At 41.4% G+C, this 27,817-nt stretch overlaps 2 protein-coding genes across 4 annotated transcripts; one reads left to right on the top strand and one right to left on the bottom strand.

The window, feature by feature from the left end:
* Positions 1–12,833: 12,833 nt before the first annotated feature.
* Positions 12,834–15,246, top strand: LOC147446973 (uncharacterized). Of its 3 annotated transcripts, none has more exons than XM_086522888.1 (3): positions 12,834–12,977; positions 14,123–14,514; positions 15,039–15,246. In XM_086522888.1, the coding sequence occupies exon 2, from the start codon at positions 14,150–14,152 to the stop codon at positions 14,486–14,488; it is 339 nt and encodes a 112-aa protein (XP_086379014.1). In that variant the 5' UTR covers positions 12,834–12,977; positions 14,123–14,149; the 3' UTR covers positions 14,489–14,514; positions 15,039–15,246. The 3 variants fall into 3 exon arrangements, with proteins under 3 accessions (XP_086379014.1, XP_086379013.1, XP_086379015.1); XM_086522887.1 differs by lacking the exon at positions 12,834–12,977 and adding an exon at positions 13,240–13,257; XM_086522889.1 differs by lacking the exon at positions 12,834–12,977 and adding an exon at positions 13,594–13,730.
* Positions 15,247–21,692: 6,446 nt separating this feature from the next.
* Positions 21,693–23,951, bottom strand: LOC147446972 (uncharacterized). The gene has a single exon (XM_086522886.1). The coding sequence runs from the start codon at positions 23,655–23,657 to the stop codon at positions 22,092–22,094; it is 1,566 nt and encodes a 521-aa protein (XP_086379012.1). The 5' UTR covers positions 23,658–23,951; the 3' UTR covers positions 21,693–22,091.
* Between the last annotated feature and the right edge of the window lie 3,866 nt (positions 23,952–27,817).

The following is a 27,817-nucleotide window of genomic DNA, read 5'->3' as shown; positions in this document are numbered from 1 at the left end:
GCATTGTGTACCTTATTGCTCGAAGAAAATCTAAGTTTAATGTAAATATAGTAAACTTACCTCCTTGGAAAGTGACCCACAAGAGTAAGAACCCCTAAAAATGCGGGTGCCAAGGGCCACATAAATGCATTCCAAGAGGTCACATTTGAATATGGTGTACATGTTGACCAAAACATTTTCAAATAGGAAGGTTTTTTTTAAGAGCCCCTCAATAGACATTTTAGTTTGCTCATGTCAAATACTTGCATGATTCCACATGCCTTTGAGTTATAAGGATACACAATTGTATCTAGACACTAGCCATCAACTTAGAGCTTCCTTATCCTCACCCTTCTTCTTCCAAATCACTAATGCTTATTCTTTAGTCATTGTTATAGCTAAGGGTTGTGTTATCCTGGTAAGCATGGTTTAATATGACCACTTTTTTACTGAATAGGGATCAGTGGAAGCAGTCCCTTAATGTGTAACCCTTAAAGGGTGCATGATTGAAGTGTTACTCCCCTTTTCCATTATATTTCCTGTTGGCATGTATCTGGTATCCTCCCCAATGCGGGGATATTTTACGATGCCGCCATCGTCCCCTACCCCTTTCTCTCATGGTTATTTCTTAGCGTGATGGTGGGCAGCTAGGCACGGTGTTTGGCTCTTCCATTTCCTAATATCATTTTTCTGTGCTTTAGTAGACTGGCGAGTTGATGGGACAATATGGGGTCACATCTCTGGGCTACAAACTCTACATATTGACGTGCTACTTATACAGGTGAGGATTTATGCCTTCTCACTTAGACTTGGGTTTGGTGTGTTTTAAAGGAGAGGGAGAGAGTGGGAAAATGGCTCAGCTTTGCATTAATACACTTTTGCTTCTTGGATAATTAAGTGGGAAGGCTTCTACTTCACAGGTGCTATATTTTGTTGTCCATCTCTTGATCTGACTTAGTCTTTGTCCTTTTTGTGTCTGCCAATAAAAGAAGGATTAATTGATGTTTTGTTTGCTTAGTGCTAATGAAATAGCTCACTCTGTGACAAGGAAAAGTTGCAAATTGTGGTTGTTAATACAGCTCACCGAGAGTACATTTTGTAAAAAATACCACGATTGACTATTTATTATCTGTTTAATTTCTTTACTGAGGTGGTAGGAGTAATGGACACCAGTTGTTAAAAAGAAAGCGGGGGTAGCTTTGATATATGATCCTAACACACCAGGGCTCCGCGTACATGATCTCTGATTTCCAGCTTGGGCAACATATTGGTTAAAATTACCATAGACTTTGGTTATACATTGATGAAAAGACTTGAACACAAAATTGGATAAGGTTGTTCTCGTGTTATTGCTGGCCTTTGACTAATAAGGATGTTGTCTATTACTGAACACCTAGCCTATTCACTTTACTGAGCTTGATACTTTTTGGGAGAATTGGGCTATTGATGCACTGGTCTAAATCTTTGTATTATCGTATGCTTATCATTAAAGAGTTTTTGGTTACTTATTGTGGGTGCTCATGAAGAAGAACATGGTGGATTCTAGCAGTAGCTTTTCCTGGTCTAACTTTGTTGCCCTACTGCTTGGGATTTGGCATAAGTAAGACAAAAAATGGGTTATGAGGCTTTGGTATGGGAGATGTGACACTTTGGATAAGACCCTTATGTTTACCTGAAGCCTACTTCAGACATAAAGGTTGCCCTCCCTTGCTGGGGTTTGATATTTAAAGGGTTTCTAGGTATGATAGTGGCTCACTAGGATTTGACATGAGTTTCGTTAGCTGGTAATCTAATCTATGGTTTATTTCTTGGTCTTTTAGTCCTGGTCTCTCACTGTTGCTGGTCTTTTTTGGCTGGTCTTTCTGCTAGGACTGGACTCTATTCTCATAACCTGGTTATATTGGGGTTATGGTCTGTTGGTTATAAGGATTAATTTTTGAGTTTGTTTAAACACCACCTAAGTATGGATCTGTTGGTTTTTGACTTATAATATTACTTATTGAAAAGACTGGATGGGTCCTCTATCTGGCAATCCTTATTCTGGTAGTTTGGAGTTCAACTTGGCTAAATCCTAGGTGATCTTGGCTTTGTGGCTAGCTTCGTGCGCTGACTTGGTTAGTAATTTTCTAGCTTTGATCACTTTTATGCTGGCCTGGATTTTTTTATCAACTTCAGGTGGTCTAGCACTGTTCTTTTGCTCTACCTAACTGTTGTTATTCTAATGTTAAACTTTGGAGGAATTCCATTATGGATTTTTTGTGACTTGAGTCTTGATAATTAATTGTCAAAATTATTGAATTAGTGTGAGCTAACGTGGATTTTTTGTGGTCTATACTTCTTGATGCTAGGGAATAACACTACTGGTTACTGGTCATTGGCTTCGAAATACTCTCACTTGTTTAGTTGAGTTTGGTTCATCTTGTTAAAGGGTTCGACTTTAAGCCTTACAACATGATTGTTAATACTATACAAAGCGTTTCTAAACACTATGAAGCTACACATTTAGGTTTAAATTAGGGATGGTTGGACATGAGCAAACTCTTTGATATGATAAACGATTACTATAAAGTTTAGAGCATATGGTGCTAACTCTAAAGATGCGGTTTTGATAAAGTACTTAGAGTTTACAAATCTTTGCTTAGACATTACAATTTAGAAAGAAGTAGAAATACTTCAGTTTTCTTGTTTATACGTTTGTATTTTTAAAGCACGCTATTTAGGACGATAACTAGGCTAATAATTTTTAAGTTGGACATGGCTAACAATTGACTAGGTTCTTTGAAGCCTGCCATCCATAGCCAAGTCTAACATATCTGTTGTCTTGACTATATGGATGCAGGTGAGAATTCTATCTTGACTTAAAAAGGATTAGCATGTTGCAGTCCAACTCTGAAGACCCTCGAGGGTTCTACCAGGATGTCCTCAACAGTTTTGCTACTTTTGTATAAAATCATTAGAATGATACCTCATTTGTATTATGTTTTGCAAATTAATGAATCAAAGACTGAGTCATTTGTGTACAAATCCTTGCCTAGTCATCTAAAGCCAGTCGTCTTTGGAACGTCATGTTTCTTTGTGTATATGTATTTAATTTAATACAGCAACACACACACATAGCCTTCAGTGTGCTCATGAGCTTGCTCATCTAGATTGGACTCTCTCACACCACACCCAATGCCCAATCGCATGGTTGAGATTTGAGTCTCATGCATACACATAGCTAGCAGCCAATTGCGTTTCTTCTCTCTCTCTCTCTCTCTCTCTCTCTCTCACACACACACACACACACACACACACACACACACACACACATAGCCTTGGGTGCGCTCACGGGCCTGCTCACCTAGATTGGACTCTCTCTCACACACACCCAATTTCCAATCGAGTCTCATGCACACACATAGCCAACGGCCAATCGCGTTCTTCTTCTTCTTCTTCTCTCTCTCTCTCTCTCTCTCTCTCTCTCTCTCTCTCTCTCACACACACACACACACACACACACACACACACACGTGTACACACCACACATTAACGCGTGAACACACCACACACACACTCACACAGCATGGATGCAGATGCATACACGAACATTTGTTGCATGTAGAGATTGGATTGAGACCTTCAAGCATCAAGGTCATCTAGCTGCATTTATTTCATGGAGTTCCAAACATGGACGTGTGTGCAAACTGCAATGGTTGACATGTGAAAGGCCTCTCCTTGCTTGAAAAATTTAAGGTTCATTATATATGTATAGAACTATTTTAAAATTATTTCAATCAACCAAAAAATTTGGCACTCTCATTAAAATCTCTCTCTCTCTCTCTCTCTCTCTCTCTCTCACACACACACACACACACACACACACACACACACACACACACACACACCCATTTTAGGGCTATTCGAGACCAATGTTCGATTAAAATTGGGGTTTAGTATGTTAATTGAAAAATCCTAGCTAGATTCCAAGTTCGTTTGAAGTAAATCAGCAAAATTTGGCTAGTGTACATATGAACAATTTCTTAAATTTTGAAATTTTATGGCCATTGGCTTTCCAAAGAAAAGTTGAGCCACCATTCAATTATGGAAAAGTAAAGTTTAAAAAGTAGAGTCAAACCTTCTATTTTTATAACCTTCTATTTGCATACTTTGAAAGGCTAAAATTGAAGGTTGAAAGTTACACAGGTTCCAAGATTTCAAGCTTTAGAGAAATGAGACATTTTGTAAGGTTTTATTTGAAGTGAAGCAGCCACCCACACATGGAGGGTCTCTCCTTCCTTAAAAGTTTTAAGCTGCATTATATAAAGTATAGATAGATGCCTTGCATGTATACAAATAACATTGATAGTTATCTTTGTCTATAGTTACGTCTACATTTATCAATCTAGACTTTTGAGCATCTTCACATTCTTTATCAAACCACCTTTTGCATTATCTACCTTTGTTGATACAATGAAAATGATTTATGAAAAAGAATTTTTTGGCACAAGAACAAATAACTTCCTTGAAAGTTTTCCATTTATTTTCCAATGGTGTGTTATATTGAAGCTTTGTCATCCATAAATTTTGCTCAACCATTTCAACATACACTGGTACCCATTTTTGACATCCATACAAAGAGATAACTACTCTTCTCTTTCTGAGATTTTCATGCATGGTTGTTTCTCCACTTGTAAGGTGAATACATAAGGTCCGATGGTCTGATTTTGGGGGGGTACCATCGACCAAAAAAACTCTTTATGTGATACATGATGACTTTGAAGAGTAGCATATAGTCAATCACACTATTTGCATTTGTGTTTTCTACATGTAAATCCATCAGTTCCACTCCATAAAGATACACCATTGATGTCATGCCAAGGGTAGGACCGGGCAGGGCCAGGACAGACATGCAGTCAAGGGGTTCCCTATATTTAGCAGGCCAAGGGCCTATATAGGGCATGGTTGGGTGGTGATGAGCATGCTCCAGTCCCCTCTGTCTCACATTGCTATCAGAGCTCAGGGGAGAGAGCTATGGAGGAGGAGGTAAGGTTGCATGAGGCATGCATGCTCTCTCTCTCTCTCTCTCTCTCTCTCTCTCTCTCTCTCTCTCTCTCTCTCTCTCTCTCTCTCTCTCTCTCCATGAAAAGCTATGGCATTTCAAGAAGCATGGTGATTCTCTCTCAATATCTCTCGTCCTCGAGTTATTAGGCCTGCAAGAAACAACTTTTAGCACTTCTCGACACAGAGGAGGTTGAGGGCCGTGGGAAACGACCCTTGTGCGTAGGGATGCAAGCAACGTTGTTACAGGTGAGACTCGTACCAAAAAGGGTTGCCCCAGCATGAAGAGGAGAATTTGTTTCTGAATGCATGGCCGAAACAGACCGTAACACCTGGCGCGAGCGTGCCTTCTTTGTCTTCGGCTTGTAGACGACTGCCATGGTTTTTGTTCACCACGCTCTAATTTTGGGACACCCCAACCCACTTAAGGGTTGCAACCCATGACCACGGTTGGCAAGGAGGTGAAATTAGTGGTCTAAGCCCACCTTGGCTAATAGCAAAGACTGTGAGGAGTATCTAAATCCATGAACGACATGAAAATCACAGCATTCAGGGCATGTAAGGCTGCAAACAAACTCAAGGACGTTTCAAAAACCTGTCGATGATAAAGCCATATCTTTTGGCATGGCACATTGTTCGATATGCAGGTATTGGCAAGGCAATGATAAGATCTTCAGTATTCGAGCAAGGCCTTGACTCAAGATCACTAAGGGTGTCGAGGTTCGAAGGACGGCTGCATGTCTTGGCCATGTACAGTTTGTAAGAAACATTATGTCGCAGTTCAAGTGCAACACTCTTTCCAAAGCTTATGGAAACCGACTATAAGCAGGGGAAATGAAGGACAACAAAACCAAGGGCAAATTGGAAATGGTTCGAGGTTCAAGGATACTCCAAAGCACAGTGAATGTTGCCAAGGTAGCTAGATGATTCAAGTAATGTGATTAAAAATTTGCAGGCAGTAGGGACTCAAAATCAAAGTCGGCAAAGACAAGGCTAAAATCGACAAAGACGAACCATTCACGTCTACCAGCAAGGGTTGTACCGAGAGCCCTTGAACTCAAATTCTGTGGGTGAGACTCTCAAGGATGGGTGATGATCCTTGTAGTTATTCTTTTTTATTGTTTTTTGGAAGTTAGTTCCTCTACATACAAGGTATTGGTACATGCGACATGTCACCAAAATAGGCAAAATTGCCTAGCATTATGGCATGCAGGTACAGGCAAGGCCTACGGCACGTACATTCAAGATGCTCGGCATGGCGGCTAGATGTTTCCGTTCACACCAATATCGATATGCTGCATCCAACGCGTTTCCAAGGGTATTTGACAATGATTATAGGTACTCTTTGTTCTTAAGCTAGTTATTGCTTGTCGAAATTTTATGCTTCCGATGTGGCGTCCTACTTGACACAGTCCGGAAATGGCAAGCCAATTTTTTCTGTAAACTTGGTCTCAATAAGTGGGTCTAGATGTATGGATTTTTGGGTATAGAGAAGATCCAATTGTGAATACGATTCAAACTTGAGTGGATCTCCTATTTTATCTATAGCACTAAGAGTGTCTATACGAGTACAGTTTTTGGGTAAGACCCCACTTGTGATTACTAAACCACTTATTAAGTGTTGATGGTCAATTCTTGGAACCTTCACACTTGCACTTTAAAGGAAAGAAGTCCACAAGCTACCAAGGGGTAGTGGAAAAATTTCAACTTTTCAAGTTGATTTCAAACATTTTTGTACACGGTCGATTGTGTTGGTCACCATTATCTGTTAGTTGAGTAGTTTCTATATAGGATCTCACCAAGGGGTTTGACGATGTAGATTTTAACCAAGGGGTTTGGATTGCAAAGGCAACACCTAGGGTTACATGTACAACACTGCTTGCATTTAGCTAATTTTCAATTAATGTTCCTAGGCCTTTGCAGGCGGGAAATTTGGACAGGTACCTTGGACTACAAGTAAGTGAAGTTATGTTCAACCTCCAGGCACGCATTTGATTTGGTTTAGTTCCATTTTTCAATATGATTTTCTTGAATTTTTTAAGTTGGATGACTAAGCTTGAATGCTTTTATCCATTTTTGCTCTTCAGAGAGATGACAAGGTCATATAAGAGCCAAGAATTTTGGGCCATAGTGTCCAAAATACATTTTTGCATTATGCAGTTATGGACCCACTTGCAGGGTTTAATCATGTCGCGGAGTGTTTTCATTTATCTCCACACACAAGTACATCTTGTACTTGAAGGATGTTCTTTTTTTAGACTCTTACATGAGACATATTCCACATGTGGAGAATATGGTCTCTAGGACTAACATTGGCGCCCCACTATTTCAATTATGTGTTGCGACAAAGTCCCTAGGTGCTGGTCGAAACCGTTTTCTAGACCATTTTTAGCACGACGTATCATGAACAATTTCAGTGGCTAGAAATTGTCGAATACTTAGAACGACTTGTTAAAATACAAGTGCTGCTAAAAAACATTAACGGGTGGTTGTTTATGCATATAGCAAGGCTATGAGTTGTTAAGGTTTCATTGTTTGTACCTATAAGTGATTAATGTTTCACTTGTATTATGGTTCAAACGCTTCAACAAGGCTTGCAAATGATTGTCGCAACAGAAAGTATTTAGTTTCTTTTTAGAACTATTTACACTACTCTGTAATTTGTGCTAGGAGCATCACATTCACCATAAGTATTGGCAAGTATGATCATGGATATGAAAGTCTGGATTTGTTTTTGCTAAATGCATGCACACAAGGTGTTATGGGCCTTAGTGTTTAGCAAAGACTGATTTGGAGTGGCATGCATATTCATCATAGTAGTTGCTTATGAAGCATTTTTCACTTTATGTGCAATATCTTTATGAGATTCCTTTTGGATCTACCAATCAGCAATAGAGGTCATGGCTTGGTTTGGGTGCTTGTGTATCTTTCAAGTTAACCAAGATGGTTATTCATACATTGTTGATTTCTCAACAATGTTGTAAGAAACTATGATCCCTATTTACCAGTCATTTTGGAAGACTGCCTGTAAACCGTGGGGAAACACACCTCAGTATTGTCAGTATCCAAGGGGATAGACAGATTAGGTAGATTACAAAGTGTAATCTTGTGCTAAAGGATATTCAAAGTGCATATGTTAGTACCAAGCAATCCAATTAATAAGCATGTATTGCTCTAGTTGGACCCTCATGTATAATTCAGGTTCTCAACCTTGAACACTGGTTATGGTAGGGTTGTTTACTGATACACGAAGATAACAAGTCAAGGACTTAAACTTGGATGATGAGTTACGTCAGCAAGCTAATTTCTTGGAAAGTGGTACTCTTTCCGGTACATCTTTGTTGTGATAACTCGTTTAGCATGCTTGTGTGCATTCTAAATGGAGTCTACACACTATGTTGGATAGGAGCTCGTAACAAGAGATGGTTGCAAATGGACAACAATGTGGAAAATCAAGATGTTACTCTTGGTTTCATTGAAACTCTTACTAAACCATGTTCCGGTCAAGCGAACAGCTGAATCCATGAAGGAGGCCACTGTGGAAAACATTAGTGTATCACCACTCTTGTTTTGAATGACAAAAAAACTTCTCCAAGGGGGGAGTAATGTCATGCCAAGGGTAGGACCGGGCAGGGCCAAGGGCCAGGACGAACATGCAGTCAAGGGGGTCCCTATGTTTAGCAGTCCAAGGGCCTATATAGGGCATGGTTGGGTGATGATGAGCATGCTCCATTCCCCTCTATCTCACAATTGGCAATGAGCATACTTGTGCTATTGCACATGTATATAAGTAATTTTCCATAGTGATTCAACTCTTTATCATCCATTGAAGTACGATCATACAAGTGAACTTCCTCCAATCCCCTTGAAATGTATGGCATCTCGAATTGTTATCAAGTTGCAATGGTTTTTGTGCGGTCAAATCAATAATATCGCCTTTGCATCTAAAATAAGCAATGCCCTCCTCTAAATCAACCTATATATATATATATATATATATATATATATATATATATATATATATATATATATATATATATATATATATATAGGGGGGGAGGGGGGGGGGAGAGAGAGAGAGAGAGAGGGAGGGAGAAGAAGAAGAAGGAAAGAAAGAAAAAGAGAATTTTAATAGACTTTAAATATCTAATTGGCCAAGACTTGAAGTTGTAGAGAGAGAGAGAGAGAGAGAGAGAGAGAGAGAGAGAGAGAGAGAGGAGATAAGTTTTAATGTCATAGGAACACATCAAGAGACCTCAAAGCTCTATCTGACATGCCTTGACCTCAAGACATTGTATGCAAGAGGGAATTTTGAATAAGGTTGTTATAGTATCCTCTTCTCATTCACTCAAAGACACTTGTTAGGTAGATCTCAAAGATCTACACAACAACTCTTGAACTCAAAACTTTGTGTGTGTGTGCGTGTGTGTGTGTGTGTGTGTGTGTGTGTGTGTGTGTGTGTGTGTGTGTGTGTGTGAGAGAGAGAGAGAGAGAGAGAGAGAGAGAGGGAGATTCATCTACATACATACATAAAAATGAACAATTAAAAATTATGTCAAAGATCTACTCAATGACTCTTGATCTCAAGATCTAATAAGAGAATTTTTATTGTCATAAGAACAATCTGAATAGATATCAAATATCTACTTGACGAGTCTTGATCTCAACATTTGATGAGAGAGAGAGAGAGAGAGAGAGAGAGAGAGAGAGAGGTGAAGAAGAGAATTCTAATGTCGTAGGAAACTATCCCAAGAGACCTTAAAGATCTATCCGACGAGGAGAGTTGAACTCAAGACCTGCTATTCAAGAGGGAAATGGAATAACCAGTCTACCACACTTGGGTGATAGAAAGGTTATGTCATAAAATCTAATATCTAACCAACCCAAATGATTTTCTCATATTAAATTGATCACTTAATGTGGGAGAATAAACGGGAACAAGTGTTAACATATAGATATGTGCTTATAGATCTATCTCAACACGGGGCCAATAGTAAAGGGGTCCAAATGGGAGATGGTCTATCAAGAGCAAGGCTAACCAATGGAGCATAAGACCTTAGGGTTAGCTTCATTGAAGACCTCCAATAATGTGTGAAAAAGTCCTTTGACCTTAGGTAAGCTAGGGCTGAGCTTGAGGTGGGAACCCGGCCCAAGCTCGAGGTGCTTGACCTGCTTGAGGTGCTTGTCGTTCTTGAGGTGTTTGTCCTGCTTGAGGTGCTTGATTAAGGTGCTTGAGGTGCTTGACTTACTCCATGATTGAGGTGCTCGACTTGCCGCTTGATTAAGGTGTTGGATGTGCCTTGACATGCTTGCCTGAGATGCTTGTGGGAATACCCCCTAGTCCAAGTGCTTTGTCATGCTTGATGACTAAGGTGCTTGAGCTCCTAAAGTCAAAAAGATCCCTACAAGGAGGGGGGCGAGCCTACAAGGGGGTGGGGGGGATGAGAGAGAACACACACACACACACACACACACACACACACACACACACACACACACACACACACACACACACACACACAAGGGAAGCCCCAGCTTGAAGAGGCAGCAAGGACACTTGTCAAGTTCCTCCTCATGTTGCCCTCATGGTGTGCCTGAAGCCTATTGGTTGGCCACCCAAGGGGTCCAATGATAATTTAGGATATTTAATTAATTGATTTTGCATTTATCAAGTCCTCTCTCTCAAAGGGGAAAGGGGGACACTTGTCCCAAGGCTACCCCTGTTGCTTGTAATGGCTCCTGCTTGTGATTGGCTAGGCCTGGAGGGGTCCAATGAGCTTCAAGCATGAGCGACAAGGGGGGGTCGACCCAAGCAAGCTAGGGGGGTGCTTAGGGGGTATACTCACCCACACACACTCACAAACACTCTCATTGTGTGCTATGCAAAGTGCAAGAGCTCCCTCTCCAAGCAAGTAGAGGTTGAGAGCCTACACCAACACTCTTGGCTATGGAGTGCAAATCCAACCAAGAGCCATGCTTCAATGCTTGAGCTTGTCATCTCCTTCTTCTTCATTACTATGCTATTATGTATGCTAGCTCAAGAGTTATGATAAGTGAGGTACTAGCTCTTTCTCGTATGAAATGTTTCTTCTTCCTCTTCCCTACCCTCATTCCCTGCTAGCTCTCTCCACCTTCGAAGGTGTTTGAGGTCTTGGGACTGAGGCTTGGTATAGTTAAAGCTTTCTTCAAGTTTAGGTTATGCTATGATGGTGATGCATGAAGCTTTCCATCTTCATTGCTTCACCTAGGTCACAAGGAACACAAAGAATGTATTGTAACAAGTCTCTCTTTATGGGAGAAATCATAATACAAATGCCTATTGGAGGGGGGACCGGCTCCACATAAATCCGGTCCTCAACTGTTGTCATGTTCTCTAAATTCCAAAAGTATTGTCTATGCCAAGTTAACTAATTGCTATGATTATGTTGCTATCTTCAATTATGTCTACCCGCTATGCTCACAAAATCATTTCTTGAAAGTATTCTCATTAAATTCCGCTACTCTCAAATTGAATAGGCAAATTCCATTACAGGTTATACCAGTTTCCTCTTCTTATTAACGCGCACCACACACACACACACACACACACACACACACACACATACGAGAAGAAGAGAATTTTAGTGTCGTAGGAAACTATCCACACACACACACACACACACACACACAGATTTGTCATCTTCTTGGAGTAATTACACAGACTACAATCCACCCTCCTCGCTTGTGCGTGCATGCACACACACATACACCTACAAATATGTGTGCGTGTGTGTGTGTGTGTGATCCAATGGCCATGCATTTCTTGGTTGCAACAATGTGCACTTTCACACACTAGTTTCCATTTGAATTAGCTAAAATCTAGATCTCCTGCCACTTGACAGGCTCCCGCCCCACATGTGTCCCTATCGCCTTGTTGCCCACCACTTGCACCCATTTTATTTTCATATCTCATCCCAAATAGGAGATTTACAAAGATCCCTTTGATAAACGAGTTTCAATATCGTTACTACACACTGGCTTCACTATCGTTGCTACTTTCCTACTGGCTCCACTTCATTTATTACATGGACACTAAGAAAATTTCATTGCCCAATGTGCTTGCAACAACGGGTGCAAGGTAAAAACACCCTTCAACATAGGGATTCGAGCTCGCGCAATGAAGGCAAAATTTGAGGTCTCTTCAATAACCATCCCGTTGAAATGGTTATATTATCTAGAGTGGAACATGCTCAATAAAATAAAATAAAAACTAAGCTAGTCTCTGCCCTTGTTCAGTCGCATGGCTGCCATAAGCATTGCGCTAGCCATGCGCCACGCCCTAGCTGCCTGATGTCACTCGCATCTCTTGCCCACACCCTAGCTACCTGATGTCGCTCGCATCTCTTGCCCTCACCCGCCTTCTTTCAATCCATGTGCCTAGCTCCCCACATCTTCAATTGCCTTTGCACTTTTGTCTTCATTTCGACTGGGAATCTCCTTAGTTCGCATTAATAAACAAACTTAGAAGAATTATTAGACACCCTACTTCACTAAGGCTTGTTTGAGAAAGACAAAAAGCACTCACCTCATCTCTAGGCTAGGGTTTGTGATCAAAACTTGGTAAGAATATGCCATTTTGACTTCACTTTACTCACTTTTTATAACACTCTAAGAATAAACAAAGTTGCAAAAACACTCGAAAGGTACACAATTTTTAAACAACAAATCCATGACGGATATCTTGCATAGCAAAACTTTGAATGGCTAGCTAGCTTGCTCTCCAAGGTGAAGAAACTTGCAGAGTGCTAAAAGTGGTGGGATAACTTCTGCGTATCAAGTTTCCCTCCCAAGTCATACTAAAGCAAATCTCTCTATTTTAAATAAGAGCTCGCTCCATAGACTCCTAGTAGTGTGCTTCATCTGAATGCACGTACTTGATCGCCGCTATATGACTGTCCTCTCGTCTACTCGTTAAGAAGGTGAATGCAAACATTTTTTCATTAGTTTTGTGAGTCTTCTTATGTGCATTTTTTGTGTTATTGAATTACAAACAACAATATTAAGGACATCCTTTACATGGTTATATGCCCTAGATGAACATCTTTTGCTATGATTGTGGGTGTTGCCTAAGGAATACTTTATAGGTGTGTGATTTCACATTGCGAGTTAAAGAGGGGATATAATCCCATTCGCACATGTCATTGAGAGGGAGGGGGAGCCTAGTCAAGCTTCGCAAACCGGATGAGTGAATCACTTCAAGTACTCTAATGACCATTGTTGATTTTTCTTGCCAGTTTAATCTCTAGACATTTTATTTAGTTTTACGTGTTTTAATGTACTTTTTCGAAGGGCGACTCCTTGTTTTGCCCGTAAAACATGCGCAAAATTCCCGTCAAAAGCAACGTTGCTCATGGCATGCTTTTGCCCCTGGTTTATGTGCAAATTCCTCTCGTATGTGCAAAGTTAGGAATTGAATTGAAGATCCTTTCGTAATCATCTCGTTAAGAATAATCATATGGCATCTATCTTTCCTTATCTAATCTGAGCGTTGCATTGAACTTTGAAGCATCCTTTAGGCATTTAAGGACTTTGGGAAAGGAAGGAAAGGGTGCTAGAAGTGGTTGATTAAGGGGAGGCTAAGTTTGTATTTGGCAAAAACCTTTGTTTAAATTGCCATATGACATGGTGTGAGAATTGTGCAACAACAGTCCGAAAATTTTCGACAAATTTTGGTGGGTGAGCAATGAAATGGCACACTCAGAGAGATTGAAATTTGCACATGCATGATCGCAATTGAAGCACAAAAGAGCCATTACAGGTTGTGTCCCGGTTTAGAAGGATGAACCACGGTGTCGCAGCTTTAAGTTGGCCCTTGCTACTATCTATAGAAAGAAGGAAAGATCATACTAGTGTCTCTAGGTAGCCCACAAACAAAAAATTAGAAACAATTTTGGTTTGCTAGCAAGTAAAAGACGAAAAGAGAGAGAGAAAGGAGAGAGCAACATTGATACCACCGGGTTTTGAACCCCGGACGTTTACACGGATGTCTTCCAGAATACTCTTCTGTTTGTGAGCTTGAATTGTGCAGTTGAATGACGGCCATCGTGTTGTTGGTGGTGCGCAGGAGCAGCAGCAGCTCAAGGAAGGCAGCATGTTTTTCTTCCTGGTGGGCGGTGTGAGGCAGCAGGTGACAGAAATTCTGCAGAGGGAAGCCGCCTACTGCCTGCGATGTGGCTACCCTGCAAACATCGTGAATTACGATAACGTGCTTGAGCTTTTCTTCATTCCTGTGTGGCGATGGCCCGGCAAGCAGCCCGCCCTCCACTGCTCCAACTGCGGCTTTCTTGTTCCCAATGCCCACTTTGACGCGCTACCCAAGAAGTCCTCCTTGCCTAGAGCAGCTCCCCGCTCCTCCTGTTGGTCCTGCTCTCGCTCCCTCGAACCCTCCTTCAAGTTCTGCCCTGACTGTGGCGCTCTCCAAAATCCCTAAGCACCCGCACCCATCTCTTTTGCAAGGTACCTCTATTCCCTCTCTTTGTGGTACTGGTCTTGTGCTCGATTGAAATTTCTGCATTCGCATTAGCATTGGCAATGGACAATCTGATGCATCGTGCTTTCTCTTTTGTGCAATGAGCACACGCATGGAAACCTTGCAGGATCAGGAATTTGAAGATCCCAATTTTGCTTGTTACAACAGCAAAACTTTCACATGTATGTGGGATGCAAATGCATCATTGACATTGCAAAGAAATGATTGCATATAGTGTATGCACACACTTGCGTCGACGGGCATGTTGTTGTGTTTGTGCATGCATGGTCACAGCTGTCGTTAAGTTAGGTAGAATGATGCACTTTTGTCTATCTGCAAAAAGCTACACGTGCACACGCGCGCGCACACACACACACACACACACACACACACACACAATGTTGTATGTTTGCAAAACCTGTATTCTGAGATGAAGCTTTTCTACCAGCCCTCTTCTGGCTATTTGTTATCCTCATTATTCTTTGTTGGTGTATTATTTATGTTTTTTCAGTAACTTTTCTACTACAATGGCAGCATTGGTGCATCACTGGAGAGACTTCATCCCCACCTCTATAATGAAAGTTTTTGTTACTAGCCTTCTGTTTGGATCAACACGCAACAATAAAGAATTGTATGAATAGCAAGTATATAAGCGTGTAGCAATATACTGACCTTTAAATAGCATTCAAAGTTTTTTAATGTACAAACTTTATTGTGTATTCTTTGTTGTTGTATCCGTGAAATGATGGTTGCAAGAGTGGTTTTTTCTGTAGCAGAAATACGTCTTGTGGTGTTTTTAAGAGAATCTTTCCCAACAAGGAAGCAATCTTGGTCACAGACCTCGTCCTAGTAGACGGCATGATCCCTTGCCAGAAATGTATTTCAGCAAGCCATGTGAAAAAATATGCATCTACAATTGCCTGCCTCTTTTGAAAGGGAACATAGAAACATAGGATCGAAGGAAACCGCACTTACGCAAAAGCTCCAAAACTCTAGGTGGGGGCTCCCCGCTTGTCGGCCCTTTTGAACGGATCACTGCCCTTATATAAACGCATGTCTTGACTGAATCTTTTGGGCTCTGTTGGAAGTATGTTTTGGATAGCCTGGTTTCCCTTGAGGTAACTGGACATATACCAGCGCTTTTGTCTGCAGCCAATTTTCTTGGGATGTAAGGGCCGCTGTTCTTTTTCAATCATATTTGCTTGAGGTGACATTGTTGCACAGAGCAAGTAGGAATCTCCACAAAATGTTGTGAAGAATTGAGTTGAGTACTACCGTCTGGTGTTACATTATTGAAGGGCTGGAATGCTCTTCTTGCAGTCGCCCCAGGCTAGCATTTTGGTTCAATGTACTATCATATTGTTTCCTTTGGTTTGCTTGTTGGGTGCCCCATAGTCTAGTAGCTTGTTAGCATTATAGTTTGTGTTCATACAAACACGAAGGAATCTCACTGTTTACAAGTTTACAAGTCTTATAGAAGTTTGCTGGTTTGTGAATCGTGTAAGTCGAAAAGCCATGCCGTTTTTATGTACACAGTCTCAACCAACTAAAGCTCAAAAATGCAAATCCCCATATTGTTTTATGGGATCGTAGCATCCAAGAATTTCTTGCATCATAGTGTCTTCCCCTTGCAATGTAATTGTTGTAGGTAATATATAAAGTTATATTTCCCCACATGATTATGATTACTGCTGCTTGATTTCGGTCAGTAGGATATATCATACAAACATCGTAGGCGAAATCGTCGGAAGAGCTCACCTGAGCACTGCATAAAACTGTCCGCTAGACTATAGGAGTCCCCTTTAATTGTTCACACTTGCCCAGACATTGGCGTGACCAAGCTTGTGGTGTGTCAGGCTACACACCTCTGTGGCCATCTGGCCTCTTGAAATCCGTGTGGACTCCACCCCTGAAGTTCGAACTCTATGCACCTACCCGTGCATGACATACATGCTGTATGGTCTCAATGCTATAGATGATGTGGCAAAAATCCCACACAAAGATAAGGTGAGACCTCACAAATAGCTACTAACTACAATATTTAGTCACTCTCACTTGCCAACAAAGTTTTCTGAGAAGTTATAGAGCAAAATGATGGGGAGTGTATTAAAAACAAAGTGCAAAGTTACTATGCACTTACACACTATATACTTCTTATCCTTCTAGTCAGAGACAAATTAACTAGACTGTTTTTCAATTAGGATACTAAGACTTTAAAAGCCAAAAAGCGTCATTCAACCACAATAAGCTTATACTCGAGGATGAACTTGGTCACGGAAATATGTACAAATTGGGTCATGCGAGCCCATGTGTTATTGTTCTGTTAACTTCCTCTTTTAATCACATTGTGGAAGGAATATGAATCCCTTGAGCTGTTTTCCACGTTGTGAAAGGAATATGAATCTTTGCTATGTTCGAAAAAAGTCTATCCGTAGACATGCTCATCAATGTGACACAAGTTGAGATTCAAAATATGTTTGCTTTCATGGTAGTTTTCATAAGAAGATGTGTAGCAAATGTTGCTGTGAATTGAATTACCCTGCATCCATACCCTTGTGAAATATGGAAGCGCTATCAAAGATTGTTAATCTTGTTTGGAAAATTTCTCAAAGTTCGAATTTGATGTGCTTGTTTTTCAGATGTATTACACTAAACCTAGTTCTTTGTACACATTGTAATGCAAGTCACCGTTGTTATCAATAAAATTCCATTTTGTTTAAGAGACTATGAGATCTCAAACACTTTTCAACAAATTAAGTTTAATGAAATCAAAGCTCTAACCCATGCTTTGACTTGTACTACAGGTCTTAAACCCTATCTACAAGACTTGTCTAAGCATTTTCCACTCCCTTGGCAAAGCTACAAAGGGAGAAATAATACGCATATTGTTGTGCTGTGAAGAAGTGCATAAAAGCCCATATAAGATTAAGGTCCATCACTCATTGTATGGAAATAGCATACTCAAAATCTTCATATCTTCAAAGTGCTCCTATTGGATCTTTGCATGTCATTGTGTAGTCTTTGACTCTACTTGAATTTCATCTCCCTTGGTGGGGTAAAGGCCAAATATCCTTGGCATGGTCGTCCACATACTAACCTCACTAAGCATTCACTTTTTCTTTTTCTTACCTAATATACAACAAGCTTGGAATTGTAGTGATAGACAACAAAGATCCTCCAACATCTTAGTTCCCAGGTTTGAAGCTCGAGTTGTGCAAGAATAGAGCAAGACAAGCGTACAATATTGTCAAATTCAACGATGTGGAAGCGTAGAGAGAGAGAGAGAGAGAGAGAGAGAGAGAGAGACTCTTGAACCAATCAAACTTGGCAATGAATAACTGAATGTGTATATAATGGAGGCAATGGTTGCTTATATAGCAACCTCGGTAAATTGCCTTACCCACACTTTGACAAATAAGTAAAATAAATACCTAAAAGCCAAACTAAATAATGGGATCACATTGGGCAATTCACTTGAGATGCCAAAACTCTAACACCCAAGTCTCTACAACTCATAGTGGACATCAATAGTGAGACCAGATCGATGAAGAAGCTACCCGACAAGTGGCCACCAATTGATACACCTGGGTGTTGCTCCCCTTAACTTTGTACCTAAGAATAATGCCATCTTGAGCATCGGTTGTCTTTGTAGAAAATTGTAGAAAATTTGAACTGTAGACCACACTACGTCCAATAATCCCCATTCGTGAATTGTGAACATATCACGTCCAAAATATAATACTCCAAGATAATGAATTGTGAAACATATCTTGTCCATGATCCGACCAACAACAATGGATTGGTGCACTCATCCATAGTGTTTTAGCCGTCTGATTGGTTCCCTGCCATATGCATGTGCATTGAACTCCGACCTACGGGTCCAAACACAAGGGTCCAAATTAATTATACGAAGCATTGTTTGCCCCTCTCTGCCACTCACAAGCCTCTCTCTCCTCGTCGGATAGATCTTTAAGGTCTCTTGGGATAGTTTCCTACGAGGTTAAAATACTACTCTTCTTCTTCTTCTTCTCTTGTTGAAGCTAGTGGCCACACTGATATCCATGAGACTAGAAGGCGGGAGTCCGCGCCCGTGTTGTCACCACCACAACAACAGCCTCTTTGCTATCCTTCCCCGAGTCACTATCACTGCTTTCCTCGTGTTGCTTGCTTTTACCTTTGTTCTTGGTTGAATCTTTGTCTTTGCTTTTAAATTTGCAATTCTTGGCCAAATGACCACGCTCGAACCGACTCCCATCGTCGAACAAAATTGCGCCGATGCCATAGACACCAATGCTCGAAGCCAGTGTTGAGCCGTCGATGCTCGAAGAGCCAATGGTCGGCAAGGGAAACCAATGCCGAGTGCACGTGAAAGGAGAGACGATGTGCTCTCTCTCCCTCCCTCGCTCTATGCCAAAGTTGTCGAGTTGATGTCGAAGTCAAGAGCGATCGATGTCAATGTCAGAGGGAATGTGTGTGTGTGGTGCACACAAAGGTGCTCTCCTTACTTGGAGATCTCCCACTCTCAACGTCAAGAGTAAGCACACACTCTCTCGATCTCGCTAGTGTGTGTATGCTCCCACACATTCACAATCTCTCCCTCATGAGCTGCACCAAGATCCAACCCTTTGCTTAATTTGTTGCCTTGTTGAAGCCTTTTTAGTTTGCTTTCCTTGCTTTGCTAAGGTTAAACTTCAAAAAAGAAAAGGGCTTCCAAGCTCTTTAAACCCTGAGGTTAACTTCAAGGCAAAATAAATCTCAAGATTACATGGCTGCAAGGCTCCAAAAGATCCTTGAATTTCAACCTTACCTCAATGCTTAAGGCCAGATTGACTCCAGGGCTCTCTTTGCTCCAGGTGCAGTCTCCCTTTTTCTTGCAAGTTTCATTGCCCCATTTCTCCACAGAATACGTGGTTCTTAATTCCCAATTCTTTCTCAAGATTTCTTTTTGAGCTCAAGAGGGGCTACACACGCTGGGAGCTCCAAGGTTTGAGATCTGTGCCAAACTTCAATTTGCCTTCGATTTAAGATCCGCGATTGCTCAAACTCCGTCAAGCTCCATGATCGCCATAGTTGGCGAACTCACCTGTGGCTGGATCTACCATTGTAGCTCCGATAGCTCTTTATTCTTTATATATGCACAAAGATAAGGAAAATGTATGGATAGTGGACGAGACGTCCACCCCTGAGCAAGGGCACAACGCCTTTGCCTCAACAATCATCGGTTCTTACTCTCTTGGGAATTTCCAAAGCGAAAGGACATATCAAGCTAAAGTAACTGGAGCTGGCTTTTCGAGGACTTTCTTTATCAGTTATGATTTTGCTAGCACTGTCGGGACTATCGTCTATCCCCAAACATTAAACAATTTTGACTCAAATCGATGTCATTGCCATCGATCCTGACTTCATACTCATCTTAAGGGTCTATAAAGATATGAGCTTCATGCTCATTCTTCATGTGGGCCTCGGAGGGACCTAATGGTGGTCTTAGCTCCAAAATGCCGTTTTTGGAGTTTAACTCGAATTCCTCTTCAAAGATTGTGACAAATCTTTCTCCTTGACTGGCATTTTCTTTAGTCGATGCATATCTCTCTGAATCTCTCATTGACCCTAGGTTTCCTAGCACTTGACTTGACCTAAGGTACTAAATTTTGATGCTAGCACGACACTTGATTACCAAATACTTGTCAATTTGCAACAAATTGAGCTCCATACGTCTACACAAACACATGGAAGCCCGGACTCATTTTAATGGCCACACAACTACTTATGGAGAGCTAAAATGCAATATACTCTTGACAAGTTTGTGGAAGATAGATTACTCTTGACAAGTTTGTGGACGATAGATGTATTTAACCTCAAGTGATTCACTTGAGGGTTTCGTGTGTGTGCTATATAAGCTCAATGCATATGAAAAATGTGTGGAGCATTTCTATTTAAGGTGAAGTCTATAGAGTGCTTCAACCATCTCCTTTTTATGCTTGAAAATGGAACTTGTTGTATCGAGAAAAGCCTCTATTGTCATCAACGTGAAGAGTTTATGCCAAAAGTGTGAACTTTTGCTATTATGGGATACACACCAGCAAGCATTGTGACTGATGAATCTAAACTTCTTGGCAAAGTAGCTGGAGGAAGAAGAGAACAAAAGAGTGCTTGGAATTCAGCAAAAGAGAGCTCGAAATTTATCGACACCCTCTCATACATCAGAGGAAGCACTCTTTTCTTCTCTGAATGAGCCTTGGAAGGAAAGAGGAGTCTGCAACAATAGAACTTGCCTCAATCATCCAAGATTCCATTTTTAGCTGGGAAACTAAAAATGGATACACTTCGTAGTATTATACTTTGAATCTAGTTCTCAGTCACATACCTTTGCACGGACTTCTACAACAACATTAACTTAATACCAGAATATGTACATTGCCAATCCTCTTTCCTAAATGCATGTTCTTGTTGGAGATATGTAATCACCACAATTCTTGCCCATTGATGATGTCCACATGGGACGCTCATACATTTGCCTTGCCCCATGATTGGTGGCCCTTGCCTGGCCATGTTTCATGTCCAACTTCCTTCCCATCAAAACATTCAGTAACATGGCACCCTCATCTGAGCACTCTGGAGGGCCCTGGGAGCAGCACACACACCGCGGGGAGCATGAAACCAAAAACATCAGCTCCCTCATCTGTGCCTTGAACTGCAGCATACATGGCAGGAAGCATAGCACAACTTCGCACGCATCAATCAAGCCAGTCCAACCATGATCCAATATTTTCAACAACACATTACATACATCATTCAATCGATTGACACCATTACAACATACATCCTAGCCATTAGTCGCAAGCCAACCAGGCCCCTACCCATTTAACCAATCAGACAAGGAAAACTTATACCAAACCTATAGAAATTGCACTGCTGAAGATACACTGAAGAATATCACAAGGTAAGATACTTGGATACACTACTCTAGGCTCATGAGGAAAAATGCCACAAAAATTACATACATAGCATGCTCATGTTTAATGACGACAAGGCCAGATCGAAAAAAATCATTGCGTGTATAGTTAGGGAAGTTCAAAGTCTTGAAAGCAAGAAACTCAAGCTTTCTGTCGAAGGCTAACATTCTCAAACTGAAATCCAACCTGTAACAATTACCTCGTAACTCACATACACTAAAAGGAAAACGATTGATAGAAAACAGTGGGTTTCATGGTAGAGAATGAGCAGATTACAATCTAACATCAGCCAACAACAGTCACCTTCATCTCACTTTGAGAGAAATGGGCAGCTGATTCAGGGTAGAATACAAGCCCCTCAGCATTGACCCACAATTGTTGACCTTAACTTGCTTCAAAGTGACTGAACACACACTTTTAAAATGGTAGAAGCTACCATGCTTAAAGCAAAGTCTCTTTCTAAATAAACAAGCCCCACCAACTTAAGCCAGTGAGAAATAGCAGGAACAAAGCCAAAAAATATGCCAGTACCTTTTCAGAAAGACCGCGGGGGAACTTTGCTATCGAAACAAGGCACAATGTGAAGCTAAGAATTAAAGAAAGCTAGCACTTCAATGATGCCGCGCTCGCTTGAGAAAGGCAGAGATCCCAAGTGCTATGAGAGAACTTGATGAGGCAATGGCAAGAGGCAATGACATTTTGGTAAGCTTTTCTCTTCTCTTCACAAGGAAGTTGAGCTCGCGAATGTCAACCTCAAGTTGGGTCACATTCTTATCATGCTGAGAAGCATTGTCTCTGGCTTCCACAAGTGATTTCTCCAGACTCAACATGACTGATTTAAGCTTTTCTATCTCACCCTTTGCCTCTGAAGATGCTCTTGCCGACCCTATACTCAGAGCTCTAAGCTCCTCTTCAAGGGCAACTTTGGCTTCTTTGAGCCTTCTTTTCTCCTCAGTCAAGGCTGATAACTCATTCTCCAATGAGCAGACACGCTGCTGATCCTTGGTAGAATCACTCTCAAGCTTTGTCAATGAGCTCTTCAGAGAATCCAAGCTAAGTTCAAGGCCCCTGCTTTTGGAGCTTACAACCTCCAGCTCATTTTTGAGCAATCCCTTGTCCTCTCTTTCCTGCTTCACTGCTGCATGTGCATTCTCATGCTCCACTCGAGCATGAGCAAGCTCATCTTCAAGGTGTTTCAATTGAGACTGCAAGCTATTCTCACGTGCAACCCTAACCTCCCTTTGTGCCTCCAAAGTTGCAATCTGCTGCCATGCTTCCTTCAGCTGCATCTCAAATCCTTCTCTCTCCTTTGATCTAATTGAAAGTTCATTCTGCAAGGACTCAATAACCTTGTTAGACTCAGAAATTTGCACTTCTGCTGATGCAACAGATGCCTTGAATTGGGCAAGCTTCTCCTCAAGAGAAGTTTTCCTCTCTTGCAATTCATAGAGAGAACTTTGGGCATCTTCTTTTGAAGCTTGCAGTGCCCTTATGTTGCTAGAAAGCTCCTCCTCCTCCTCACGGAATCGAGCAGCTTCCACATTGAGAGCATCTGCATTCTGTTCAGCGGAAGTCAGAGCCCTTTGTGTTTCCTCCAAATGATCAACAACATCCTTGTGTCTGGCTTCAAATTCCAAAAGGGATTCCTGCAGATCTTTCTTCTGAGCAAGAAGGGCCTCCTTCTCTGCAATAAGATTAGCATTGTCTGCCCCTAAGCTTGCTACCTCCTCCTTGCTCGCCACTACCTCAAGCTCCAGTTTATGCATCTCTTCCTCCAAAAAGTTCTTCTCCATCGCCAGTGCATCTGCCCTTGCTGTATTCTCCTGCACCTGTTCTTCCAAGGCCTTCACCTTCTCTTCTAAATCACCAATGACAGTTCTAGAGGAGCATACCTGCTTCACCAGGGTTTCATTCAACTGCTTCAGGTTAGCAATCTTATCGTCAGATGACAGATCATGGAAGCGATGATGATGACCAGCTCCATTCTCTTCTTTGGAGTTCTCAGTACCCTTGTCATCGCCATGATGAGGCTCCAGTTCAGAGTGGTGATTCACATCCTCCTGCGCATCTACAAACACCTCTGCTTCTCCTGCATGCCCATCGTCGCCTGTTTCACCTGTCAGGCTAGGAGATCGAGCGTGGTGGTTGTGGTGATGGTGTCTCTTATGAGAAGGCATGGCAAAGCAGAGGTTGATGCCCGGTCCTCTGGACGAGCTCAGGGGGGGCCTTTAACAGAAAGATAGAAACCCTAATTGCTCTCTACTGCAAAGCCCTTGTTGAGTCCAGCACGCAGCTCTTTCCTACCAAGAGGGTCGACGCGATACCTGTGAGACGAGAGAAACCACAGCCATGAGTTGCGGGGCGGACGAGGCCACGTTCGGACAACTGCATTTAGCTAGCTGGCGAGGTGCTGATGATAAACCCTAGCCATATCCAACGCCACTATTAATGCGCTCAACCTTACATTGTTTAATAATATTTGGATCCAAAAAAAAAAATGCGCCCATTGTGGCTGCAAAGGCTTCGCCAACGTGGCACTCCTTCAGCTCCTCTAGCCACACGCGTCATAAAATCCCTTCCAAAAAGCCGACAAAGGCATTCAATGAAAGTGTTACCATGCGCCATGACACCAACCATACCCATGAGATTCACAGCAAAAAAGACCATGCCCAAAATCAACATCAAACACTAGCCCAAACACGAAAGGGGGGGGGGGGGGGGGGGGGACCCGACCAAGGAGGTTGGGTTCTTTCTCTTAGGCGGAAGTGAAAATAAACAAATGTGTAACCGGTAACCTTGGGTGTTTCCTAAACAATCCAAATCCTTGGTTAGATTCTACATGAAAACTGCTTGAACTATCAGGCAACGGTGATCAACATAGTCTATCATGTCTAATAGTGTGTTAGAAAGAAAGAAGGAGAGACTCAGTGTGATCAAATGTACAATGCTTGAACTTGAATGCTTAATACAACTAAAAGTGTGTACAAAAGGTTAATTATATAGAGCTAACATAACCAGCTCATTTGACATCATGTATGAAGGATTTAGTTTCATTAAATTAACAAAATAAACTCTCTTTTCAAAGAGGGATTAGGTCTCCCCAATCTCCGAAAAATGAAAATTCTTTCAAAACATCTTAAGTGCATAAGTGAAGGGTGAATTCAGGAAATGAAAAGACCCATGAAAATGGAAAGTCAAAAGATTTTTGTGTCCATATTTAAAGAGATGGTCGAGTATACATTGATACATATATGTTTTTCTTTGCTTATTTTCCCTTTATAACGTTTTTTTCTCTTTAGAGTGTGTACTTGCACTATATAGGTAGCCAATATATATTTTTTGAAGCCAATAGGGAATAAAGAACACTTGTCACAAGACTAACCTCTTGCTTGATATGAAGAAATCCATTCATTGGCTAACCCCTAGCATGGACCAATAGCCTTCAAGATAGTGTATTCTTGCAAAAATCGAAGAGAATTGTCATAAAATATAATATCTAACTTTACCAAATGATTTTCTCATATTAAACTGATCATTTAATGTGGGAGAATAAACGGGAACAAGAGTTAGAATAGAGACATGTGCTTCTAGACCTGTCTCAACACGGTACCAAAAGGAGAGATGGTTGCATCTCAATAGGGGTCCAAAAGGAGATGGTCTATCAAAGAGCAATGTGCAACTAATGAAGCTTAAAAGACCTTAGAGTTAGCTTCATTAAAGACCTCCAATGGTTAGTGTTAAAAGTCCTTTGACCTTAAGCAAGCTAGGGCTGAGCTTGAGGTGGAAACCCGACCTGAACTTAAGCAAGCTAGGGATGTGCTTGAGGTGGGAACCTTAAGCAAGCTAGGGTTGTGCTTGAGGTGCGAACCTTAAGCAAGCTAGGGTTGTGCTTGAGGTGGGAACTCGACCTAAACTTAAGCAAGTTAGGGTTGTGCTTTATGTGGGAACCCGACCTAAACTTAAGCAAGCTAAGGCTGTGCTTGAGGTGGGAACCCCACCTAAGGTGCTTGTCATGCTTGATGACTAAGGTACTTGACGTACTTGTCACATTTAATGAGGAAGTTGCTTGAGAAGCTTCCTATGCATGGGGGGGCAAGATGCTTGAGTCAAAAAGAGAACCTACTCACTTAATGAGGAAGTTGCTTGAGAAACTTCCTATGCATAAAACTTTCAAAGTTAGGGGAATTCTAAAAGAGCACATGGGACACATGTCAGACTCTCACTAAGCTTAACCACATGGTATGCTTGAATGCTATTGGTTGGGCTAAAGAGGGGTCCAATGAGATTCTACTTCCTGAAGGAGTACGAGCGGAAGTGCGACGCGAGAGAGAATGCGAGAAGAAGAGCACGACGATATGGTGAACTCGCTCTACTGTAATGTGTAGAGCATAGTGAGTTCTTATTAGTTTTTTACAAAAGAATATGTGTACATACCTGCGGCCCGCCCACTTACCTGGGCGACCACATTGGGCTTTATACCCCAACAACCTCTCACTTAAAGTCCAATGTGGTACTTTAAGTGTGAGAGAAGCTACTATACAAGCTAATATACAAGAGATGTAGAGAAGTGATGTACTACCCTACACCTAACTGCTTGCGAAAATGCGCAAAGCTCTCTAAGGGAAGTCCTTTTGTAAGTAGATCAGCAGGATTTTCTGTGGTGTGAACTTTGACAAGCTGAATTTGCTTATCCTCGAGCATTTCCCGATGAAATGATACTTCACATCCACATGCTTTGTCTTTGAGTGATAAACTGGATTGCGAGCCAATTGTATAGCACTCTGACTATCACAATATAACACAGGCATCTCTTCTTTGATTCCCAAATCTCTTACTAGTCGATTAAGCCAAATTGATTCTTTGCATGCCTCTGATGCTGCAACATATTCAGCCTCTGTAGTAGACTGAGTAACACAATCTTGTAATCTAGAACGCCATGATACTGCTCCACCAGCCAATGTAAAGACATACCCTGACGTAGACCTTCGGTTGTCTAAGTCACCTGCATAATCTGAGTCTGAAAAACCCTTTACACTTAGCTCCTGACTCCCATAGCATATGCGCATACTCTTTGTAGCTTTCAGATATCTCAATATTCCTTTCACTGCCTCCCAATGTTTCTTGCCTGGGTTTGACATGTATCGACTTACTACTCCCACTGCAAATGCAATGTCTGGGCGAGTAGCAATCATTGCATACATCAAACTACCCACTGCAGACGCATATGGAATCTTATCCATTTCAGCCTGTTCTTCCTCAGACACAGGACAATCTTGTTTGCTAAGTTTCACATATGGTGGCAATGGAACACTCAATGCCTTTCCCTTCTCCATATTGAAATGTTGCAAAACCTTGTCAATATACTCTGTTTGAGACAACCAAATCAACTTCTTTGATCTGTCTCTTTCAATGCGCATACCAAGTATATGACTTGCCTCACCCATGTCTTTCATGTCAAACGATTTTGCCATCTTTGACTTCAAAGATGAAATTTCTTCCAAGTGCTTGCCAGCAATCAACATGTCATCCACATACAAAATAAGGATTAGCCAACTACCATTTTTAGCCTTCTTTGTATATAGACAGTGATCTAACTCACTACGTTTGTAGCCTTGAGAAACCATAAACTTGTGGAATTTATGGTACCATGCTCTCGGTGATTGTTTTAAGCCATAAAGACTCTTTAACAACTGGCATACCCAATCTTCCTTGCCTTTCTCAACAAAACCTTCTGGCTGCTGCATGTAAATTTCCACATCTAAATCACCATGCAAGAACGCTGTCTTGACATCCATTTGGTGCAACACCAAATCTAATATGGCAACCAATGCAAGAAAGCATCTCAATGTAGTCATCTTGACCACCAGAGAGAAGACTTCATCAAAGTCAATGCCTTGTTCTTGCTTAAAGCCCTTGGTAACAAGCCTTGCTTTGTACTTTGGCTGACTATCATGAGCGGTGATCTTATACATGTAAACCCATTTACAAGGTAGAGCCTTTTTTCCCTGTGGTAATTTAACTAGCTTCCATGTCTTGTTTTTATGCAGAGCTGTCATCTCTGACTGCATGGCCAATTGCCAATTCTCGGAGTCCTTCATTTGCACTGCTTCCTTGTAACATGAAGGCTCATTGCAATCAGTCAACATGACATAGTTCATAGATGGAACAAACCTATCAGGAGGTCGCGTGACACGTCCAGATCTACGCACAATAGGTGGCTCAAGCTCAGCCAGAACCTGTGGTTCCAATCTATCCTGTCCTTGCTCCTCTTGAGCCCTGACATTTTGTCTTGCACGTGCAGGTCCATCTTCTTGGAAGACAACTCTTCTAATCTCCT

The sequence above is a fragment of the Adiantum capillus-veneris genome, chromosome 11 (genome assembly GCF_014529385.1).
Source record: "Adiantum capillus-veneris isolate H3 chromosome 11, ASM1452938v2, whole genome shotgun sequence".
Classification (NCBI taxonomy): Eukaryota; Viridiplantae; Streptophyta; class Polypodiopsida; order Polypodiales; family Pteridaceae; genus Adiantum; species Adiantum capillus-veneris.
This window is presented reverse-complemented; position numbering and strand designations above follow the sequence as displayed.